General features: G+C 34.3%; 1 protein-coding gene across 3 annotated transcripts in view; it reads right to left on the bottom strand.

The window, feature by feature from the left end:
* Positions 1 to 4,651: 4,651 nt before the first annotated feature.
* Positions 4,652 to 24,269, bottom strand: part of pcx (pecanex) — a 29,395-nt gene continuing 9,777 nt past the window's right edge. For 2 of the 3 annotated variants that reach the window (XM_089697625.1, XM_089697626.1), the window contains exons 7-26: positions 23,790 to 23,956; positions 22,985 to 23,141; positions 22,509 to 22,634; positions 22,300 to 22,416; positions 21,556 to 21,708; positions 19,739 to 19,932; positions 19,005 to 19,174; positions 17,633 to 17,791; positions 14,424 to 14,571; positions 13,448 to 13,599; positions 12,390 to 12,573; positions 11,771 to 11,940; positions 10,331 to 10,455; positions 9,639 to 9,749; positions 9,134 to 9,225; positions 8,332 to 8,448; positions 7,605 to 7,664; positions 6,640 to 6,779; positions 5,980 to 6,403; positions 4,652 to 5,125 (exon numbers count right to left, since the gene is read on the bottom strand). In XM_089697625.1, the coding sequence (XP_089553751.1) occupies positions 4,985 to 5,125; positions 5,980 to 6,403; positions 6,640 to 6,779; positions 7,605 to 7,664; positions 8,332 to 8,448; positions 9,134 to 9,225; positions 9,639 to 9,749; positions 10,331 to 10,455; positions 11,771 to 11,940; positions 12,390 to 12,573; positions 13,448 to 13,599; positions 14,424 to 14,571; positions 17,633 to 17,791; positions 19,005 to 19,174; positions 19,739 to 19,932; positions 21,556 to 21,708; positions 22,300 to 22,416; positions 22,509 to 22,634; positions 22,985 to 23,141; positions 23,790 to 23,956 (3,107 nt within the window). In that variant the 3' untranslated portion in view covers positions 4,652 to 4,984. The remainder of the gene's footprint in view (positions 5,126 to 5,979; positions 6,404 to 6,639; positions 6,780 to 7,604; positions 7,665 to 8,331; positions 8,449 to 9,133; positions 9,226 to 9,638; positions 9,750 to 10,330; positions 10,456 to 11,770; positions 11,941 to 12,389; positions 12,574 to 13,447; positions 13,600 to 14,423; positions 14,572 to 17,632; positions 17,792 to 19,004; positions 19,175 to 19,738; positions 19,933 to 21,555; positions 21,709 to 22,299; positions 22,417 to 22,508; positions 22,635 to 22,984; positions 23,142 to 23,789; positions 23,957 to 24,269) is intronic. The other variant, XM_089697627.1, reaches the window with a different exon arrangement.

Raw genomic sequence — 24,269 nt, 5'->3', positions numbered from 1 at the left:
GATAATACTAAATGTTGTGAATTTACAGTTTAGCTTTTACCCAAACCCCTGAGCTTAGTGTCTACGTGTAGGCGACCATGTGCGGGTCCATATAGAAATTTTTATCTTATGATTAGTGGAATAGAGCCTAGTTTTGCTTGTAGAGTAATCGAGAATTATATTACACTTTCATTAGTACAATAAATAGTTAATACTTTTGTATATTAATTTCAATGTTTAAAATTTTTTAAATTAAAATATAATGTAATGTCTAGTGTGATTTTATTAAACAAATTTGTTGAACTATTAAATAGATTTAGTAGCAAAGCGAGTTTAGCTCTTTATTCTCCTGAGGGAGCGTTCAAGTATTACGTTACGCAATTTTTTAAGATTTTTGACCCCTCTCCCTTGTAAAGCACACGTAACATTTTTTCCGTACCCCAGTAACACATCGTAACGTTTTTCGAGAGCTAAATTCCCCTCCCCTCCCCCTAAATTGCTTTACGTAATACTTGAACGCCCCCTGAATATAAGTAAAAAGTTACAGGATAAAGTTATAAATTAAATGTGAAATGATAAATATTCTAACACTCATCTCCTAAAGAAGTTAAATCTTATAAGTAGAGCCTATAATAATACGTTAAACGTCTCAATCTATGGAATATTGTGTGATCCTTTATGTATAGGACTACCAATTATTAGAATAATATTGTTATTGACAGCTAATCTGTTGCTTTTATCTATAATTATGTTCAGCTTAATATGTTTAATATGAGGAAGTAATTCTTGTACTGCTATATTCTTATTTAATGTTTAACTATTACCTTTATTATAATAGCTATACCTATAATGTATGCTCCGATCGTCCAAACCTACAGTATAATAGATATGAAATTGACTTTATTCTATATATTGTTTAAGTGTTCACTAAATAAATATATTTTCTTTGACACCTGTTGTTTGTATTCCAAATTCTACCCTTCTTTAGGCTTGTTCTTCACCTTACACTCAAAAACTCTAGAAAATTTATGCTCATCCTACATCACGCTGTAATTATTCGACTGTGTAAGACTTAATACATATTTGTAATAGATGGTAAATAAAACCAAATTCGTAAAATTTTTTTTATTTAAAACTGCAAAATTTTCGTATTCTTGAAGGAATCAAGTTTTGCGTCTCAGCTATTGGCTATTGTTGTCCAAAAGTTAGTACTAATTCTAATTTTTTAAAGATACTACTTGAAGCACTGTAATGGATATCAGATGAATCTGAATTCATATGGGCATTCCAAGCAACATAAGTAACAAGCATAAATAGGTATTAGCACAGACTAATAATAATATACTACGTATACAAGTATTAGACATATTATCCATCCTCACAAACTTTTACGTGTCTTATGTAAGTAGAATATGAGGTCGAAATCGTAAAATTATTATTGAAAAAAATATTCCTACGGTTTTAATGAAGATGCCTTGGATATTTCCTGTTTTATTTTTTAAAAGTTATTATTGTCATTTTACTCATTAGGTAAAGGGCTTTCGATATCAGTTTAATGTTTTTTGATATCTGCAATATTTACGGAATAATCGCTTGTGCACACTTAACGATTACACCCTGTTTAATAGGTATGTATTGTATTTTCATGTAGAACAATTATCGTTTACTCCACGCTACGCAGTTAAAATTACTAACATCCCAATAATATTAGAAATGCGAAAGTTTGTATTTTTGTTACTCATTCAGGCAAAAACTGCTGAACCGATTTTCATGAAATTTGGCAAACAGAGGGTAACTTGGATTAACACATAGGATAGGTTTTTTTTCGGAAATCTCACGGGAATGGGAACTATGCGGGTTTTCCTTGGAATACGCGAGCGAAAAGCTAGTAGTAAAAATAAAACACAGTATATTTCTTTATCACTTTATTTCTGAATCCACATTGATACAGTTCTATGAGTCTCAACAACTGATCAAGATTACTTTGGCATAATATACATACAGGGTACAATCACGTCAAGCTGTGATTTATTATGATTTAAGTAATGGTGAGGCTATCGCATAGCGTTATGGCAGTACTCAAATTGGAATCACTAAGTACGCGTTCCGTTACTTTTTTTAATCTATAGATTCTTTTATTTACAAAAATAGTCTTACAGAAAGTATTAACAAAAAGAGATACAGAAAAAGTAAATTTTTTAAGCTTACACACAACCAGTGAAGTTTATGAGTTATTGTACAGGAGAAAAAGTAAAAATAATAGCATACGGAACCCTTCGTTATTATTCTGTCCCTACTTATTTAAGAATCTATAAATTAACAAAAGCAACGTAACCGGCAAGTCTGATGTTATTGCTATACGAATTCAATATTTCCTAGTATGGGCTTAATCTCGGGACACATTATTTAATAAGATTTTTACCAACATACAGTACATTTAACAATTATTGTGCAATTAAACTTAACATTATAATATACATAATATAATACACATCACCGGTACTGTCCGTGTGTTTGGAAACCACGAAGATATTTCTATATCTGTCTCTTTCATTTGTGTGTGATAGAAAGAGAAGGAGATATGAAAAAAAACTTCGTAAGAAAACACATCTTTGTGGACGGATTGTGCCTTCTTGGTATTAAACTCAATTTATGAAAAAAAAAATCAAATTGAGATACCTAAAATACCAATTTGAATAGGAACGAAATTATAAGTTTAATTTTGATTGAAGATAATTTGTCTAACTACCCTCATTTTCGAAATTTGGTAAAAATCCAGAACATTTTAGGACAGCACATTAAAACCTTAACATCATAGACATAAAAAATGGACTTAATTACTCAAAAGTAACCACAAAACTCAATTTTAACAAAAATTTCATTATTTCTAGGCCTCAAAAGACAGAGAATATTTGATTCTGTACATTTACACAATAGAAAGAGACAAATACAGGCCGCACGATCGTTCTGTCTCTTTCACAAGTCCATTTTCTATATTTACGCAAGTACATAATTATAATATTGATCTAGATTATAAAAATTAGTCTTAAATAAGGCAACTGCAGAGTTCACACATGATAGAACATCTAATCATTTAGTTTTGACAAACAAATACTGATCAACGCAATTTAGAATTCCTCGATTATTTATTAAAACAATATATTATATATTTTTCATGATATGCAAATCGATTAAATTCAACGTTTAATTTTTTAATAGAAATGAGGCGTTTCTGATGACGTTAAATTGTAAACGAACGATGTTAATTCAATAGGGTTTGTTGCATTGTCTGTTGTTGAACCAAATATTTTGAATCAAATAATTTTTCACATCAAATAAAATTAAATTTTAACCAAAGTTTGAAAGCACGTTTCAGTTGGATTTCATAAATCAGTTATTTGATTTTATTTAAAGATCTTTTTGTAAAGTTGCTTTAGAGAAATACCTACTTGCTTTAGAGAAATTTCCAAGTTATGATATAAAAATCGGAGCAACACGAATGTACATATATGAATAACATGTATTTATACGAACAGACAACAAAACGAACCCCTTTATTTAATCAAGAACTCCCAACACGACGATATATATTTGTGCGTAAAAACGCGTCATTAATTTTAAATCACATCAATACAATTACATTTAAACGATCAACTTGCAATAATTTATAAATTCGAAAAACTCAACGTCCGCACAGAACATTTCAACTAATTACATTTTAGATATATATATGTACAATTTGTATGCATTTCACATCTGTTTCACTTAAGTATTTTACATTTCCTTTCCGCCTCAACGGGTTCTGTAGTTAAAGGGAAAGTAGGGTCATAATCACTTTTGGGTTCCGTAGTTTAGGTAAGGGCAAGTAGGGTAATTATTACGTGTAATTTTAAACAGGAGATATTTTGGCAAAATATCTAAGTAAATACAGTCTGTTATAATAGCTCAATATGTAATACAATAAAAATGCATTAAATTCAAAATTTTGTTTTTGTAATGCGCATATTGTCGTTGTAAAAATAAGAATGATTTATTAAAAAATACTTCTTAAAGGATTTCAAATTTAAATTTATTATAAAACATGGTACAATAAGAAAATAAATATGTACATGTAATGCAAATACTGTAATACATAATTTTATAGTTGGATAATACAATTTTCATGATACGAAAAGATTCAAAATTTAAACGAATAAATAAAAACTATGAGACCATTTACACCAGAGATATTGAAAAAATTAATTATTTATATTTCCCATATTTAACAGGACAAAATTTAACTAACAGTAGAATACTTAAGTTACACAAACATACACGTTTACACTATATACAATATGTACAGAATTTAACGCAAGTACATATATACACGCTTAGACTAACCGATTTATTTATATTACATGTTTTAATACTATAAGCCGAAATCATCTTACATATTTTGTTTGTTTTAAACTCAATCATTTATTAAAAAAATAGAAATAAAAAAACTAAAAAATTATAAGACCCAACTCATAAGAATAATTCACTAGAAACATTAAAAATATTATCATTAATTTTCATCAACATTTGAATCAAAGCATTTTCATCTTTATTACATTTTGCTAAAGTTCAAATTCTTATATCACTTTGGACCAATCAAAAACACCATGAAAAATATGCCGTTTTAAATTCGTCCTAATTCCACCTACAAAAGATCCATTTTCCTTCACCAGTGTTTGAATGCAATTTCATAAGTAAATATTCGACTTTATGTCCATAGAAATAAGGTTCAAACTTCATCGCTCAAGAATATTTACGAAGGAATTCTATATATTATATTTTGTCGACGAGAAGGCAAATTTTTCTTCGATTTTCGACTTTATCTCTATAGAAATAAGGTTCAAACTTCATCGCCCAAGTCTTCTATAGGTATAGGTACTAACCTATCTTCAATTCGAACTATATTACTTTTGTCGACCAGAAAAATAGTTTGTTTAGATATTCGACCTTATATCCATATAAATAAGGTTCAAACTTCATCGCCCAAGTCTTGAACGCAGTGTTCAGCGATAGGCACGAACCTGTCTTCGATTTGAACTAATAGTATACTTTTGTCGACGTGAGATCTAAGTTTCGGGTCTCGATGGTTTGGCGTCCATTTGTGAACCACCTGAAAGTTAAAAAGAAGGAGTTATGTTTTCTGTAGTAAATTATATTTATTTGTTGATAATAGTAATTTACGCTTTAGAAGTATTTCTAAATTGATTTAATAAAAAAATAGGTTTAGATTAGTTTTATTTAAGATAAAGTACACGCAAGCGAAATTGCGATTGAAGTACACCCTAAAAATTTCCTTATGAATATTGTCATAAAAAGTTATTTTTTACTTCTGAACTATTAAATTGTATTTTGACGATTCAAAAGCGTTTCTAAAAGAAGTCCAATTGAAACAATAAATGTTTGAATATAATCGATAAATTCACCAACATTTGTTTCGTGTACCTAAATAGAGTGCTAAATCAAGTCCTACTAATCCTACTAATATTATAAATGTGAAAGTTTGTGAGGATGTGTGTTTGTTACTCATTCACATAAATACTACTGAACCGATTACAATGAAATTAAGCACACATATAGACATATATAGAGGGTTACTTCGATTAACACTTAGGATAGGTTTCATCCCGGAAATTCCACGGGAACGGGAACTATGTGCTTTCAAAACGCGGGCGATGCCGCGGGCGGAAAGCTAGTATAAAATATTAATCAATCGATGAATCAAAGTATGTATTATTAAAAAAAGACGGGTTGCACTCCGGGAGTGCCGGCAGAAGCGAAAACTTGATTATTAACGTTCAGCATGTTTGATATTTTGGAATGGTATCCGTCTTACGCATGGAATATAAGGGCTAAAAAAAATCCGTCTTACGCTTTTTCGATCAGGTCACGTGTCCTGACGCGAGTTTAAGATTTAATACCCAACGCCGCTAAAGAAGTTTTCACTTCAAAAATAGAATATCTTACCAGTCCGTCCATCCCAGCTTGCGGCACCCAACTCCCCCAGGAGTTCCTCCCCCCCCTTTCCCTCTGATACTCCGAGGGCCACAACACATCGATCCTCCTCCCCAAATTGATACAATCGTACACCCCCAAAGGTTCCAATATTAACACTTTACTCCCCACACATATGTTCACTTTCGCGTCACTTTTCCCCGAATCCGAGCGTTTGATTTTCGTCTTTATTTCCTTGGCTTTAGAGTCCTTTTTCGCTTCTTTTTTTAGTAAGGCTTCTTTATTAATGGCGTCGGTGTAGTGCGTTTCCTTTAGCGGTATTGATTCCGGTTTTTCTATATATCGGCCGGTTAGTTCGCGGTAACTTTCGCGTTCGTGGCGGATCTCTTTGCTTATTTTGGATAGGTCCTTTGAAGTACCCTCGTTTATGAAGTACCTGGAATTTGAGTAATAAGTTAATAATTAACTTTTTAATGTGTACAGATAGCAGTTGGTTTATGTTTAGTTGTGTCATAAGGTAATATAATTGTATGTTATGAAAAAAGTTAGGTTAAATCATAGTTTTGAATTGTTAAATAGAATTTGGTTACAGAAGTAGGTAGCAAAAGTAGAAACAATTTAATAAATGTCAAATTTTGTCTATGATGACGATAGTGTTAGTGATAATGATACCTTTTGAAGTTAATCTCTTGCCTTGCGTTCCTGTTGGCGATGATCTTGCAATCGGGTAGTGACATATCAAGCCCACTACCTCCAGGAGGCAGTACATCTTCTAGGGACGAGGAACCACTTTGTGGTTGGTTCGATGATACCTGGGTTTAGTGATATATTAATTATAAATATTAGTCAGTTCAATAAAGAAACGAATCTTCAATGGCGGCCAAAGCTGACTTTGACAGATGGTAGGATCATCAAAAAAGAAAATAAAAATAACGTAAATTGATAATTATTTTATTAATTATTTCAAATTGTTTGTTGACAAACTTTTTTGTTATTGTATTTGTGTATTTATATGAATTATCATATTTACGTATACAGAATGTAATAAAATCCCCATAATACTTGTAATAAGCCCATAAAACTGAACAACTTTTCCCAAAGAACATATTTTGTCAAATACCAATAAAACATTATTTACTTTCGCAAATGCATAATTGTCATTGTAAATTTATGATAAAAACTATTATAGGGAAAATCAAATACATTTTAGTGATTTTATTTTTCCATTTTTTTTTTGCATACCGTACGGCCGTGTGTGAGCGAGAGGGAATGATAAGCGCCGCCATTGAAGATTCGTTTCTTTAAAGAACTAACTAATACTAATTTCTTATCAAGACAACAAGACAAAAGCATTTAACCAAAAATCATTCAAAACCATCTAGTCTTTAGTTAAATGAGCTTAAAAATCTCAACTTTTGAAGTGAATGTTTTTTTTAGGCGCGTGTTTTATAGGTTTGAGTAAAATATCAAAGTCGCGTCATGGTAATATCATCACGTCATAAGAGACGAGACGAAGTAAGTGACGAGAGTAAGGCAACGATTTTGGTATATTTAATCTTGAAAAGAAGTTTCACTTCTGACATGTACGCTTTTTTTCCATAATAAATATACAGAATACAAAAGATAGATAATTTTACCTTAGCACTTGCTGCCCTTCGAGGCTGTTCACACCAGCCGTACTCCCAGCCAGTGGAGCCCTTGAAAATAATATCCTATGTTATTTGAGAGTAAAATCCATTTTTATTGTGAAAAAATTGTCAAAATTCTTATATAACTTACTTCTTACTAATAAAAAAACATCAAATCATTCCTCTCTTTAGTATTACTGTACACAACCACACTAAAAATTACAAAAAATATGTTTTTATTTTTTACTATTTGGGATTTTTCCCAATATCATACCGGATGTAATCGTTAAATGTGCACAGACGATTATTCCGTAATTATTGCAGATATCAAAAAAACTTTAAACTGATAACATTTTTGGATATTTCTCATAATATTTATAAAAAGTTATTATTGTCATTTTACTTATTAGGTTAAAAGTACTTTCGATATCAGTTTATAGTTTATCGATACCTCCAATAGTTACGTAATAATCGCCTGTGCACACTTAACGATTACACCCTGTAAATAAAACGTACCTTTTTAACGGGTTTTAAACGCGATTTGTTCATTCTATTATTTTCCCGACGTTTCGAACACTTTAGACTGCTGCCAGTCTCCCCGTGACCACGCTCGCTGTAAAGTGTTCGAAACGTCGGGAAAATAATAGAATGAATAAATCGCGTTTAAAATCCGTTAAAAAGTGTTTAATTTCTAAATGTATAATACTCGCGTAAAATCAAACATAATAAAACGCACCTGTTCGTCTGTATGTTCGTCGTGTTGTGCCGCGAGCCTTGCACTATCTGAAGCTGCTAAGAGGCGGAAAGAAGCTGGTAGGCCTCGATCGCGACGGGGGCGGGTTCTGTTCCCCGGCTGAGATAAAAAAATTGGTTGTCTGTAAAGTCGGTTTACTGACGATAGTTGAACGTGACAACGTCCGATTGTGCTTCTTTGTCGCTCGTTCCGCGCTCTCGCTTGCACTTCAAGCCTTACATGGAACGCCTCAGAGCGAGGTAACGCCGCTTGAGTCATGTTTTTTCATGCGTGCAGCCGGCGCTATCGAATTATAAGACGTTGTCACGTCAAAATGGAAACAGATACATAAATTGTTTATCTAATTAGTTTGTTTTATTTATTAATAGTTGCTGTTTTGCTGACGGAGCGTTTTTTTTGCCTTTATTGCTGTTTTTGTTTTGTTTTAGATTTTTAAGATATTATGTATTGGTTTTTTCATGGTGGCAAATAAAAAGTATTTCTATTAAACGAAAGCCCCAAAGACGCCTTACCCCAAAGATGTCCAGTTCAATGTTTTATTAATATTTTTTTTATCTAATAATAAATTTCCACAAACTAATACATTTATAGTAGTCTTTTGCCATGGTACGGCATAAGACGCGGGTTTATATCAGGCCTCATGATCGAATTTTATCTTTTCTTAAAAATAAAATCATTAATAACGCATGCTATAAAACTAAAGATTCAGTTTACAAAACTTAAGTACAAAAATTATTTTTACACAATAATCCTATGATGTACAAATTAATTAATTAAAATATACCTGAGTCCGCGCACGCATGTGTCGTTCCCGACGCGCAGTTCTTTCCTCACTGCGTCGTCGGGTTTCATTTTCTTGACTTTGATTTGCGTACACTGTAAAAAAGTACATTTAAAAAAGTAATATTATTTGACCATGTATTATTATTACTTATTTTGAAGCAAATGTTCGTTGAAATAGTTAAGAAAACTTTTGAATATGTTTTGCAATAATTATATTAGAAAGTAGTCAGCAATAAAATTAATTAATTTTTAACACGAATTATCATTTAATTGAATAAGAATTTAAAAGGAACATAGAATTATTTTATGAATAAAATATATTACAATGATATATAATGTAATCCACTTAAATTTTCGGGTTGTCTGGCGTAAATCGCTTACAGCGATAAGACCGCCCTCTATATATGTTATTACTTGTATAGCTCTTAGTTTTTAATCCTGTATTTAGTGTGCAATGAAGAATTTTTCTTTCATTAATTTAATTTAAAATGATAAATTAGACCTACCGGGTTCTTCTTGTGTTCGTTCGTGCGAATGTTCTCGAAGCAAACCCGCAAGCGAGGCTAGTGTTGATGAAGTCTGTTTTCCCGCGCTTGATAAACTGCCTCTAGTGCCGGCTACGAATAAAATATTTTTATTGAATAATACAGTATTGATTTTCGCCTCTTTATTGTTGGAATTTTTATGAATATTTGAATAATAACGATAAGAATGTAATGATTTAAATTAGATTTTTAAGTGAAATATTATCATTTGTATTTTTGTTTTGGCACACGTGGTAAAATGTCTACGTGCCAATTTTTACTATATTTAAGTGTAATGAAACAGTTTCGCTTTAAAGTGTACTAAAAAAAAACAACTAAATAACTTACAACACCAATTTTTTAACTAAGAAATATTATAAAAAAAGATTGTGTGTGCTGAGGATCTAAATCTAAAATGTTCTTGACAAGTCAAAATAACTTGGGAAAATAACTTATAGCACCAAATTTTACCAAAAATATAATAAAAAAAGACGTGTGGCACTCGGGGACTGCCGCGGTAAAGCTATTGCATGCTATGCCTTCAAGCCACACCTCCGCGCCCGTCTCCGTGGGGAGCGTGAGGTTTTTTCGTTACGCAATTTCTCGATTCGGTCCCCGCGCTCAAGGCCCGCGATAGAAGCTATGCAATAGCTTAAAAGCCACTTTAAACCCACCTAACGTAGGCCTCGAAGGTTGCGGCGGTGCGGGGTGCTGCACGCGCGCTTCGCCCCGCTCCGCGGCATTCGGGGCTTCGCAAGCACCCCCACTGGAGCACCCCTCGCCACACCGGCGTCGGATACTTGAATATATAAAAATAAATGTATAAAAAATATAAACGAGTATTACTACATAGTATAAAACAAAGTCGCCTTCCACCCTCTATGAATTTGTATGCTTAGATCTTTAAATTGCGCAACAGATTTTGATAGGGATTAGATAGAGCGATTCAAGAGGAAAATTATAGTATAAAATTAACTAAATGGGCGAAACCACGGGCGGAAAGCTAGTTTTATTCATATAAATACAATAGAAAAAAAAAACAAGTACAGATTAGTAAAACGTTCTATATTGCTTCAGTTAACAACTAACTGTTAACCAAACCAGACAGTCAGTTGTGTTGCTATCTATAGTAGAGCCATTTTAATAGGCAACATTTGACAGTTCAACAAAATTCAACAACGTAACCTAGTAACGACGACATAGAATAACATGATATTTCGTTTTGTTAGAACTGCACATTTGCTTAACTTTTTTCAATTACGATTACATATTTATAATAATAATGACCGATACAACTAATTTTAGGATTTAATTTTACTGATAAACCATTCTAAACATAATAAACAATTTCTGATTTAAAGAACTGACGTCGCTACAATTTTGTGTCAATAAACCTTTTTTCTTTTTAAATACCAGAGACGTTACTCTAAAAATCGAAATCTGACATCTAGAATCGAATGCATTGATTACTTGGGAATAAAAATAAAAAAATGATCATAAATTGTTGACATGTGTTTCAAGTTCGATTGACAAATGTTTCAAGTTCGTATCGATTAATTCACTTTAATCGATGTTTTTAAGCAGGTTACCACCCTATGAAGATAAAATTGATAGACGTCAAATGTTGCCTATTAAATTGGCTCGACAATAGCTATTTATCGAATCTGTATGGGCTGCTGAGGTGATATGATAATATGATCCCATACACTCCTTTGTTGATAATTTGATAGTTTGATAGATGATGATATAAAACCAGTTATAGCTTTTGATCACTACTTTATTGTTGATTGATTATAAACTATGAATAATACTATGATATGATGATATTCGATGATATTTGATTGTTGATAATTATATTAATTGATATAGCGCGTACATCCCGAGCGCTTTACACGAGCCGCGAGCGCAGACTGATTCGTAAAGATGTTGTTTTTACGGTAATGAAATTGGATCGTGTAAATCGCTGACTCAGGATGTACGGCTAGCCCGTACAGAATCAGAGAGTCAGCTCTATTGCTACCTATTTGTTTATCGTACTAGATAGTCTAGCTGTATATTGACTGGCTGACAATCTCACACACGTCCCTCTGTTGCTGACGTACACACAAACATACCGTCGCCATGCGGCCGCCAGCCGGTCTCGTATCGCGCTGACAGTGAGCGGCCCGCCGACCAGCTCGCACAGCTGCGCTGACGTGTCGGCGTATGAAGTGGTCAGCGGGGACACGTAGATCGGGTAGCCGATTGGTTGGTCGCAAGACGAGTTTATTATGTTGCGGAGTGCCTGTGGACAAAGAAAATTGAATATAAAATAATTTCTCAATCATAATGAGTGAAAAGCTTAAAACTAGCGTTTTTATTGGAATAAACAAACCACTGTAAAAATTTAACCAATATCATTGCCACAAACAGTCAAAAGGACTTCTGATGCTATATAAATTTTAAGTCGCACTAAAATATGAAATTTAATTATTACTTGTAAAAATGGCAAGATTCCTAAATTGGATTAATGAACGAATGAAAAGAACTGTCACGACAAAAGAATAACCAAGAAACTATGTGCACAGTATATCATAATCTACATAGTTAATTATCTTGAACGAAATAAAAAAGTTTTGTTTTTCTATTCTTTAAAAATTTCTCATTAAAGATTATGTATTGCACAAAAAATAACACCGAAACCATTATAGATACACATTATAAACCACAAAAATACATCTTATAATCATTTACCTGTTTCGCGTTCTGTATGGAGCCCCGCTCGGGGTTCCTGTTCCGCAGGTACACGAGCTCCTGCTGCTGGCCGGCCCACAGTCCGCGCACGCACTCGCGGTTCAGCTTGATCACGCGGAACCCCAGGTGCCGCTTGTTCAGCATTATTATCTTGTAGTCGTCGTTGCCTTCGTCCATTACGTGCCTGTCGAGTTTTGTTACTTTAGTATAGACAAGACAATATTTATTAAAATAGACAATTTGTAGAAAATAATAGAACAGACATCGACAGACGATGGAATATTTATAGATGTTATTGTATTTTGTGTGTGGTATGTGTGAATAAATAAAATGAGTCGAACAAACAATGAACGATTGAATGAAAGAATGACTGATAGAATACGTAGTTTATCTACGTTTAGTATTTTATAATTTAGGAACAAATGAATGAATGACAGAACGAACGATTTAATGAAAGATTAAGTAACATATAGAATATATAAAAGTTTATTGACGTTTAGTCTTTTATCATTCATGATGAATGAATTAATGAACAAGTGAATTAAGGAATTAGTAAATTTTTGAATACGTAAAGTTTATTGACGTTTATTTTTTAATTATTCATGAACAACTGAATGTTCAAAATGAATGAATGAACTACTGAACTGAATTTCGTATAGTACCGCAGCGCTAATACGGAAAGTTTATCGATGTTAGTTTTTGAAGGGAAACTTCTTTATCGGGGTTCGAAAAAAAATTTGTGTAACATTTTTTCGTTACGCGTCATATTTTTCTTATCCCTACCACGCATGATTCGACGTATTTCTGTCAAGTTGCATATTATAGTAAATTATATTTTGAAAAATAAGGTAATAAAGAAGTTTCACTTCTTACGTGTGTACACTAGTACATGCACACATTTTTTTTATCATTCATGACCAATTGAACAATAGAATGGAAGAATGGGTGAATGAAGGAATGACTAATAAATCGAATAAAAATTTATTGATGTGTGAATGAATGAATGACTGAATGAGCGAATGAATTAATGAATGAATGAACGAATAGTTCGTGTATACCTCAGCGCCAGCAGGTGTGGAGCCCCCCGCAGCACGTTGTGCCGCCAGGCGGGCGCCGCCTCGTGGCAGATGACGAGGCGCTGCGCGTGCGACGCGATCGCCGCGTACAGCGCCGCGCTGCTGCAGTACTCCTCCGGGAACATGAAGTGGTCCTGCGGGCACGAGCCGCCGGCTTATATACGCGCACACACATGCGCACTCTGTACTGTGCGGACACGTGCGTGCGTGTTATTATGAATATACGCAGTACGCCCATACGCACGCTGACCGTGCGGATACGTGTGCGTGGCGGACGTGTGCGTACGTGTTAATATGAATATATCCCCATACACACGCTGACACGTGTAGTGACGTGTGCGTGGCGGACGTATGCGTGCATGTTATTATGAATATACGCACATACACATACGCTGACGCGTGTGGAGACGCGTAGGTGGTGGACGTATGTGTGTTATAATGAATACACATACACGTACAGAGCCATCGGATATCAGGTTATTAGTATGACACGCACGCACATGTTTAAGTGCACGTAAACAATCTGTATGTCGTTATAAGAACAAACACAGGCATGCATTATGCATATGTGTAAACGTTTCAGTAACCAACAAAATGTACACTTTTTGACACGAGAAATATAATGAAAATAGCATAATTGGTAAAACAAAAATGATCAGTAAAACAGATTGTCAACCCCACTTGTAACCTGTAGGGTCTGGAGACGATTAATGCATCTGACGATAATCTATCAAACAACACATACACAACTTTAACACAAAAATAAGAAATAAAATTTTACTGTACAAAAAGAACCTTATTAACAGATATTTTTAACCTAATGACATTTACATCAATAAAAATCATAATTTGTGGAAATATCCCATTTTTAACAGAATCCTAGACATATTATGACAAATTAAAAAAAAATTATTAAACATTTGCAAAACAGCACGAATTAAACATTTACACCACAAACCTGATGCAACTTAAGCGCCATCCGTATAGCGGGCGCAAGCACAGAGTGTAACAGCGACACATCAGAGAACACCCATTCGTCTCGTGCGCAGGTTATACGGAAGTCGCCTTTGAACAGCGAGTGCAGGCCGTAGAGGAAGAATTCCACGCTGGAATAAAAACATGTGGTTAATAATATTTCTCAATTCTTAATTTCGTGAAAAGCGGATGCAACAATCATAACGTCATCATTATAAATAATAAAGTTGAATTACTTCTATTTTTTTTAATTAGAAAGAAAAAAAGAACAACAGAACAATATCATTTCCGAATAAATTCAGAATAATATGAACTCATATTTATTTTAAAGCGAATGATATCTCTGACACACAATTAAAATTGATAACCGGTCAGTCAGGGACGATTTTTCAGTCAGTATTTAAAAGAAAATATTATATTTGCTATGGCAACATAGAAATCTAAATAACAAGACACATAGAAGTGCTGTAATGTCATAATTCGTATGAAAACCGCTGTCGCCAAAATCAACACATTCAAACCGAAAGCTAAACAGTACACACAAGTAAACTATGCCTTTTATTGGACAGCTTGATTTTAGTGAAAACTAACTTATCTATTAAATTAAGCTTTTGAATATGTATCCTAACGCACGAATTTACGGTTTATTTTAGAATAACATCCCTAAGTATATGAGACTTTTTGGTCCAATACGAACAAACGTGATAATAAGAATGGTCGACTGTGTCATTCATTGTTATTTCGATTACTATGGTGACACTCGTAATACTTGTAAATATTCTATAATTTTAAGGAAAAACGGCATTATTTCTAAAAAAATATATTTTCCGATGAAATATTATTCCTTTATAAGTATAATTACAACTTGTGGAAGAATATCCGCAATGGGAATTGCTGAAACAAACCATGTATACACTCATACGTCTCCAGAGCAACTGAACAGTGACGAATGCACTGGTGATGTGCAAATCACCTGAGTGGCGACAAGGTCACGCACGCTTACGACTTCTAGTGTCTTGTTATTTAGATTTCTATGTATGGCAAATATAGATAGGAGTAAAGATCTCTTTAACTGTTCTCTTATTCAACACTAGCTGTGCTCCGCGGTTTCACCCGCATTGCTCCGCTCCTATTGGTCTTAGTGTGATGATATACAGGGTGTAATCGTTAAGTGTGCACAGGCGATTTTTCCGTAAGTATTACAGATAACAAAAAACTTTAAACTGATATCGAAAGTACTTAACCTAATGAGTAAAATGGCCGTAATAAATTTTTAAAAATAAATCGAGAAATATCAAAAAAATTATCTTTAAACCCTCCCATACATTAAGTATGAAATATGAATATCCCGTATACATTTAATATGAAAGATTTTAGCTTTCTTTTTCTTTTTTGGTTTTCTGCTTTAATTACTTCGCAAATTTGAAGTGGCATTTTCCACGCTTTTTCCGGACATTTTCACGCATTTTCCGGATATTTTCCGAGCATTTTCCGGACATTTTCCAGGCCTTTTCCGGACTTTTCCACGCATTTTCCGGACATTTCCCTGGCATTTTCCGGTTATTTTCCGGGATTTTCCAGACATTTTCCGGGAATTTCCCAGGCATTTTCCGGGGATTTTCCGAGCATTTCCCGGGGATTTTCCGGATGTTTCCCAGACATTTTCCAGACATTTCCCTGGCATTTTCCGGGGATTTTCCACGCATTTCCCAGGCATTTTCCGGACATTTCTCAGGCATTTTCCGGGGATTTTCCAGGCATTTTCCGGACATTTTCATGCATTTACCGGATATTTTCCGGACATTTTCACGCATTTTCCGGATATTTTCCTGGCATTTTCCAGGGATTTTCCACGGTTTTTCCGGAAATTTCCACGCATTTTCCGAGAATTTCCCAGGCATTTTCCGGTTATTTTCCGGAAATTTCCCAGGCTTTTTCCGGGGATTTTCCGAGCATTTCCCGGGGATTTTCCGGATGTTTTCCAGACATTTTTTGGACATTTCCCTGGCATGTTTCGGGGATTTTCCAGACATTTTCCGGGGATTTTCTAAGCATTTCCCGGGGATTTTCCAGACATTTACAGGCTATGTCAGGGAAATGTCCGGAAAATGCCTGGAAAATTCCCGGAAAATATCCGGAAAATATCCAGAAAATGCCTGGAAAATCCCCGGAAAATGCTGATAAATGTCTGGAAAATGCCTGGGAAATGCGTGGAAAACTCCCGGAAAATGCCAGGGAAATGTCCGGAAAATGTCTGGGAAACATCCGGAAAATCCCCGGGAAATGCTCGGAAAATCCCCGGAAAATGCCTGGGAAATGTCCGGAAAATGCCTGGGAAATGCGTGGAAAATGCCACTTCGCGAAGTAATTAAAGCAGAAAACCAAAAAAGAAAAAGAAAGCTAAAAATCTTTCATATTAAATGTACATACGGGATATTCATATGTATGGGAGGGTTTAAAGATAAATTTTTTGATATTGTTCGATTTATTTTTAAAAATTTATTACGGCCATTTTACTTATTAGGTTAAGTACTTTCGATATCAGTTTAAAGTTTTTTGTTATCTGTAATACTTACGGAAAAATCGCCTGTGCACACTTAACGATTACACCCTGTATAGCCTTAACCTTCCTCGATAAATACTATCTAACACCGAAATAATTTTCCAAATCAGACCAGTAGTTCCTGAGATTAGCGCGATCAAACAAACTCTTTAGCTTCATAATATTAGTATAATTGATATTTATTGTTTTATGGCATTCAAATGCTTTATACACATAAAAGTTAAAACGTGTCCCTTAGATACATAAAACTGAAAGAATAGAATAAATTCGATTGCCTTGGCGGGTCACGACTGGCTGAATTGATCAGGCATTCGCCCCGGAATGGCGCGAAAGGATGCGGGTTCGAGTCCCGCCTCGTGATCGAATTTTTTCTATTCTTTATAAATTTATAAATATTAAAAACTAGCTGCTCCGCGCGGTTTCACCCGCGTGGCTCCGCTCCTGTTGGTCGTAGCGTGATGATATATAGCCTATAACCTTCCTCGATAAATGAGAACACCGAAAGAATTTTTTAAATCGGACCAGTAGTTCCCGAGATTAGCGCGTTCAAACAAACAAAAAAAACAAACAATCAATCAAACAAACAAACTCTTCAGCTTTATAATATTAGTATAGATAAAATTTCCTACCTAGAAGCGGACAGATGTTGGGCAGCTGCTAGGGCCCTCCTCCCCAATAAACTGAGCGCAAAGCACAGCGTGAGTAGTGGGGGGTCCCTCCTCCAACCTCCCCCCCTCCTCGCGCGGCAGTGTGCTATCCACTCTTGGTATACCGCGCAGAATCTACTCCTGTAAAATAATGTGGGAAATATGTATTTTTTTATATTTGGAATGTGATTAAACGAGCAAATTTTTGAAGTGAAAACTTCTTTAGCGGCGTTGAGCACTTTTTCTGTAATGGGTATAAAATCTTAAACTCGCGTCAGGACACGTGACCTGATCGAAAAAGCGTAAGACGGATGGATATCAAACATGCTCAACGTTAATAATCACGTCTTCACTTCTGCCGGCACTCCCGGAGTGCAACCCGTCTTTTTTTAAATATTAAAAGTGCTTTTTGTTAAATAATGAACATTCGCAAAAATTAATAACAAATGGCAATTAGAATAAAAAAAAGTGCGTGCGTGTAACCTTTACGCGCGATTGAAGTAAAACGCACATGTCAATATAACCTTGTTATTGAATATTATAAAATGTCGCAATTGTCAGAAAATTTATTTTTAATTTACTTATTTTAAAAGTAATAGAGACGATAAAGATTTTCAAAAAATTTTGCAATTTAATCCGTCAGTCCTCGGATCACAGACACAATAGAAAATCTATTGTGTCTCGGCCCGATCGGGCCGCTCGGTGGTCAATGGGTTAAAATAATGTTTTTAAAACTGTTGAATTTTTCATTCACTTTGCTATTCACAATTGATCCGTTTGAAAATTTGAAAATAAATAATCCTAATTGATTATGATATTTGCCACTAGCTGGCGTATAAGTCAAGAAGCGTGTAGTATATGACATATACTTACAACCAATCAGAATTATTATTTTTAAATGGCGGAAAAACTACACAGCGTTACTTCCGTCAGAAAAAAAATCTGAGTTACTCCCTAGTCGCGCCTAAAGAAGTTTTACTTCAAAAATACATATTAAAATATTGAACATTTCCAAACACTTTCGGTGGACCATAACATCTGCCAGACGTTTAAAAGCGACAAAATTTATTTATTTATTTGGTCAACCAACATTAGTTTACAGTGATTCTTACGATATAAATATTACATGCATCAAAATATTATGTTCTCGCAAAAACGTTACAAATAATTATAGGTTAACACAGCATGCACGAATTAAACAGAGCTATTTCTTAAAAGTAGAATACAGACATGTTATTATAAACATGTATGTTAAAAATATTGTTATTAAAATTCATTCTAATGTCTACCTTTAAAAAAACTGACTCTATTTATCTATTTCATTGCTTTTTGTGTATATTCTGTTAATACTAACCTCGTAATACCAGACGCTCGAAAATCATAATCCTCATCCAGATTGACGTTGAAAATAGGATCCAAATCAACGAATGATCTTTCATTCATTGGTTTTAGGGCTTCCATTAATTCTGGTGATGATAACCATTCCTCTAGTTTGCTTGACTGTATCGTGTAGTAAATGATGCTCTGTGAATAAATATAAACATTATGCTGTTTATTATTAAATACATAACGATAAAGATCGATTTTCGTAACATAATATTATGTGATTATCATCCTTAAATACTTTTTAGAACATGGTCCTTCGAGTCAACTTGATATTTCAGGATTTTAGGAATATTTCATAAAGCATGTTATATTTAATTTACTGTTATTTTAAACAAGAGTCAACAAAATAACCATATTGTCATCAAAATTCACGGCTCTCTCACTTAACATTTACATAAGTTATAACTTTTTTAAATTACACTTTCATCACACCATTTCAATCACCTAAAAACACATTACAATCTATTTTACCATATCTATACCTAAAAAAAAATTTTCACGCACTTTCATTTACTTTGCATATAAATTTACACTTTAAATTGGAAAGTATGGCAGCGGGGGACCACGGGTAAAAAGTACTTTTATTTCCAGTGCCCGTAGACCCACTATCATATCATACTATAGCAGTGGGTCCACGGGGAAAAAATATTACCCGTAGACCCACCAGTGGGTCATAGCGGGGGGACCACGGGTGATACTCACCTTAACATAATACGTCAGCAGCACCTTCCTAAAGTCGAACACCTGCAGCATGGAGACCGCGCTGTTGTCGCTAACGGAGTACCCCTCGAGCACGTAGCGCGCTGTGGCGAGCTGCCACGCGAGCCAGCGGAGCGCCCACCACGCGCCCGGCGCTAGCACTCTGCCCCCCAGCGACCACGCCCCGCACGTGCCTTCTGTATAGATAAGATACATGAATTTGATATTTTTGGTTGTATGGCATTCAAATGCTTTATAAATAAAAAAGTTATTTCCAAACTATACGTGATTAGTTTCACACCGTTGCGTGCTGGCCTTGTATATGTAGTTTGGAAAAACGCCGCCTCGTGATGGAATTTTTGACGTGACAACGTCTTATAATTCGATAAAGCCGGATGCACGCACGAAAAAACATGACTCATGCGGCGTTACCTCGCTCTGAGGCGTTCCATGTAAGGCTTAAAGTGCAAGCGAGAGCGCGAAACGAGCGACAAAGAAGCACAATCGGACGTTGACACGTTCTACTATCGTCAGTAAACCGACTTTTCAGACAACCAATTTTTTTCTATTTTTTATAAATTTATATAAAATAAATGTCAAATATGTAAGAACTCGTCTCCTGAGGGACCAGGTGTCACAAATGCCTTCTGTACAGGTAAATATATAGATTTCAGAGACACAGTCAAATATTTTGGGAAAAAGTTTGTATGAATTCGTTTCCCGTGTGATAAAATACCACGGATGTCTTTTTTAGGGATAAATAAACACACAACTATGACATAGACATATCAAATATGTGCTGTTCGCCAAGCGAACAGACGCAGTCGTTTTTGATAATTAAAGAGAGAAAAAGAAATTAAAAAAATAGACTATACTAATATCGAAACTACAAACAAATAGACATAGAAACAGTATAGTTGTCTCTTCTCGAATGACCAAGAGCTGCAGGCGCTACACAAAAGAATAAACGTAAGAAAACATTTTTATTACAATATGATTCTTCAATAAAACAATCTTTACAAAGATAAAAAGACTGGTTGCACTCCGGGAGTGCCGGCAGAAGTGAAAACTTGATTATTATACTCTGTCCATTATATTATTTGATTTTTGACAGCTTCACGCCTATGAAGGATTGTATTGTCTATGTTAAAATGTCATACAAATAATTATTGTACTTCATGGACATGTCCCGCCCACTTAGTGATGTCTACACAGAATTATTCAATGATAGGTCGATAGATTATAATAATCGATAGAAATACTCTGTAAAATGTATCCTATACAGAAAAACTCTTCTATTATGTTATATAATTTAAACATAAAGACAACTAAATTGTAAGATAGAAACCAATAAATAATAAAATATTAATTTAGTTTAGTTTTAACATAAAATGCATAGATATGTGGTCTTATTATTACATATCTTATTAGTATGTTTACGTTGTAATTGTTATTTACGTACTTGATTCGATTTATGATAATGTTTGGAATTTATAATTGAAATAGTATCACAATCGATAATCGTTTGTACATCACTTTTGGTATCACCCGTCGAGCTGTCAAAAAGCAATTCTTATAGTGGACAGACTATAACGTTCAGCATGTTTGATATTTTGGAATGGTATCCGTCTTACGCATGGAATATAAGGGCTAAAAAAACATCCGTCTTGCGCTTTTTCGATCAGGCCACGTGTCCTGACGCGAGTTTAAGATTTTATACCCAACGCCGCTAAAGAAGTTTTCACTTCAAAAATATCAAAAGGAACAAAAAGTGCACCAGACACTTCAAGTGGTCTGACGCAAGTTTACACGTTACTCACCGCTATTCTCCTCGGGTCCTTCAGAGATCGCCTCTACTTCCCGCTGCTGACAGTACGTGCCGCGGAACTCCAGACCGCGCAGTTGGAACGACACCAGACCGTTGCCCATCTCCACTATGTGCACCAGACAGTTCAGGTAGTCTGACGCGAGCACTGATGTGGAAATTTATACAAAGTAAATACAAAAATTGGATTATGAGGGAAACATAGCATAAAATAAATACGTAGTTATTAAAAGTAAAAGGAACAAAATTTATGCTATTTTCAATGCAAATAAATGTGATTATTTTTTCTAAGTGTTAATGTGTAATAGAAATTCAGTAACAATGATCTTTATTATATCAAACCTGGGTAAATATTAATAATTATTACTGTGTTGATAATAAAAATAGGGTTTTCTACAGTCAACTTATAAGAAAAAATCTTCCGAATACTTTATTGTTATAATGTTCTCATTATTATGTCCCTATAAAAAATCTTTCGTGTATTAATTTCGTTTTGTTATCTTTGTATATAAAACTCAAAGGTGACTGATATAGTGATCTATCAACGCACAGCCCATACCACTGGACGTATCGGGCTGAAATTTGGCATGCAGGTAGATGTTAGGACGTAGGCATCCGCTAAGAAAGGGTTTCCCGAAATTCTTGCGGGAACGGGGAAAAACGGGGATGCACGTACAAAGTCGTGGGCGGAAGCTAGTATAGTATATTTCCACAATAATAATAATCTCGATTTTCTTACCAAAACAGTCCCCCTGCTGCACTATGCCCCATCGGCCGAGCATCAGATCGCCGCACAGGTAATGTTGTAACGAGCGAGTTAAATGCTCGTAGAAGATCGAATTTAAGTTGTTGTCATCTGTAATCGAAAATAAGACGTCAGACGTGCAAGTAACTACATAACAATAGGTATTATGAATGTGGAGAATTAAGTTAAATAAACTAACTTACCGGCTCCCAGATTTCTCTCCAATTGTGAAGATAGTCTGGTATTACTCTGGTCGACCCTCTTTGTGTTGTAATCTCTCTCCCAAAACTTAACCGGCCTCACGTATGACGTCATGAATATTGCACTTCCTGTTAATAATAATTTTAATTAAAAAATTGTATTATTTTGTATGGACTATGAAGAATGAAAAAATATATGTATTCTTTTGATTTTTAGTTAGTTCGATTCCCAGTCAAGGCAAGTGAATTTTTGAAAATTTTTAAATGCAGTTCTATTTCTTTTTATAAATAAATTAATGTTTCACAAAACTTTCAGCAAAATTTGCTATCTCCTACTGGAGACTAACTAACTTCAAGTACTTTCCCTCCAGGGCCCATCGAAAATTTCCACACTGCAAACATGTTATATATCTAATATGTTTCTCTGTTTTATTTATTTTTTCTTTATTTAATAAATGTTATTGTATTGTATATCTCACCCAACGCCGGTGTAAGGGGGGAAGACAACATAGCAGACAATGCAGCTTGCAAGAACAACATAGCACTATGGGGCACGCTGAACGGTTGCGCAAACGCATGGAACGCGCTACCCCACGTGATCTGCCATGGAGCTATGTATGTTACCACGAATTGGACCTAGAAACGACAAATACCACCAAATCATCTACACTAATATTATATTGAGGAAAACTTTGTTTGTTTGTAATGAATAGGCTCATAAACTACTGGACCGATTTTAAAAATTCTTTCACCATTCGAAAGCTACATTATCCACGAGTGATATAAGATAGGTATTATCCCGGAAATTCCACGGGAACGGGAACTATGCGAGTTTTTCTTTGCAACCGCGGGCGGAGCCACCGGCGGAAAGCTAGTCATATTATAAAACAAAATCGCTTCCTCCTGTCATTTAGGGGTTTTATAATCTATGTACCATTCGCAGATCTGTGATACTACACAATAAATGAAGGAATTTACAATGTAAGAAATACAGTTTACAGACACTGTAATACGAGAATTCTTTACTTGTTTCCCTATAAAAAAAGTCTGGCAGTCCAGACTTTTAATATATGTAAACTGGTTATGAAATATTCGTAAAAAAATGTATAGGTCTACAACTTATTTAAAGTGGCACGTTTTATACAATTACTCGTAATTATTCAATTATTTTTTTCAGAATAAAGATAATTTTTTATCGAATTTTTGCTACTAAACATTTTAACATGGTGAACGCTACAAATATTAAAAAAAAATAGCATATAAAGCTCATTATAACAAGCTTACCTTCAACAAAAACTCGTAGACTTTGTTAAATATGATCGCCATGATGAAGTAATCAACTAGGAAAGTTTCAGAAATCTTGCGACTGCCCAAATCCCGTTGGAACAAAAGTACAGCAAATACTATTATTAGGTATTGACTGTCTGGATCGGAGTATGCGTTTCGAAGACCTGTAAAATAAATATTGAATAATAAATAGTAGAAGCAAATTTTTGGGTAGCATTGACACTCCTATTATTTAAAAATTTCAATATTCAAATGATTTTTTGTTTCTAAATAAATTGATTTCTTCCTAAAAAGCTTAAGTCAGACTATTGATAAATATCAAATACATATTATGTATATAATTAACTAGCTAACTAGGCAGACGAAGAAAATTTAAACATTTCAATTTGTTTTAAGTGTTCAAAACCAATAAAACTCAATTGATGTAGAAAATTGCTGAGTTTTAGATCCCCAAACTGACAACATAATATTAACGAA

This window comes from Colias philodice, chromosome 7 (assembly GCF_061535455.1).
Source record: "Colias philodice isolate Cphi_HAF_F1 chromosome 7, ilColPhil1 Martin Lab GWU primary, whole genome shotgun sequence".
Taxonomy (NCBI): domain Eukaryota; kingdom Metazoa; phylum Arthropoda; class Insecta; order Lepidoptera; family Pieridae; genus Colias; species Colias philodice.
Note: the sequence above shows the minus strand (reverse complement) of the source record. Positions and strands in the feature narration are given on the sequence as shown.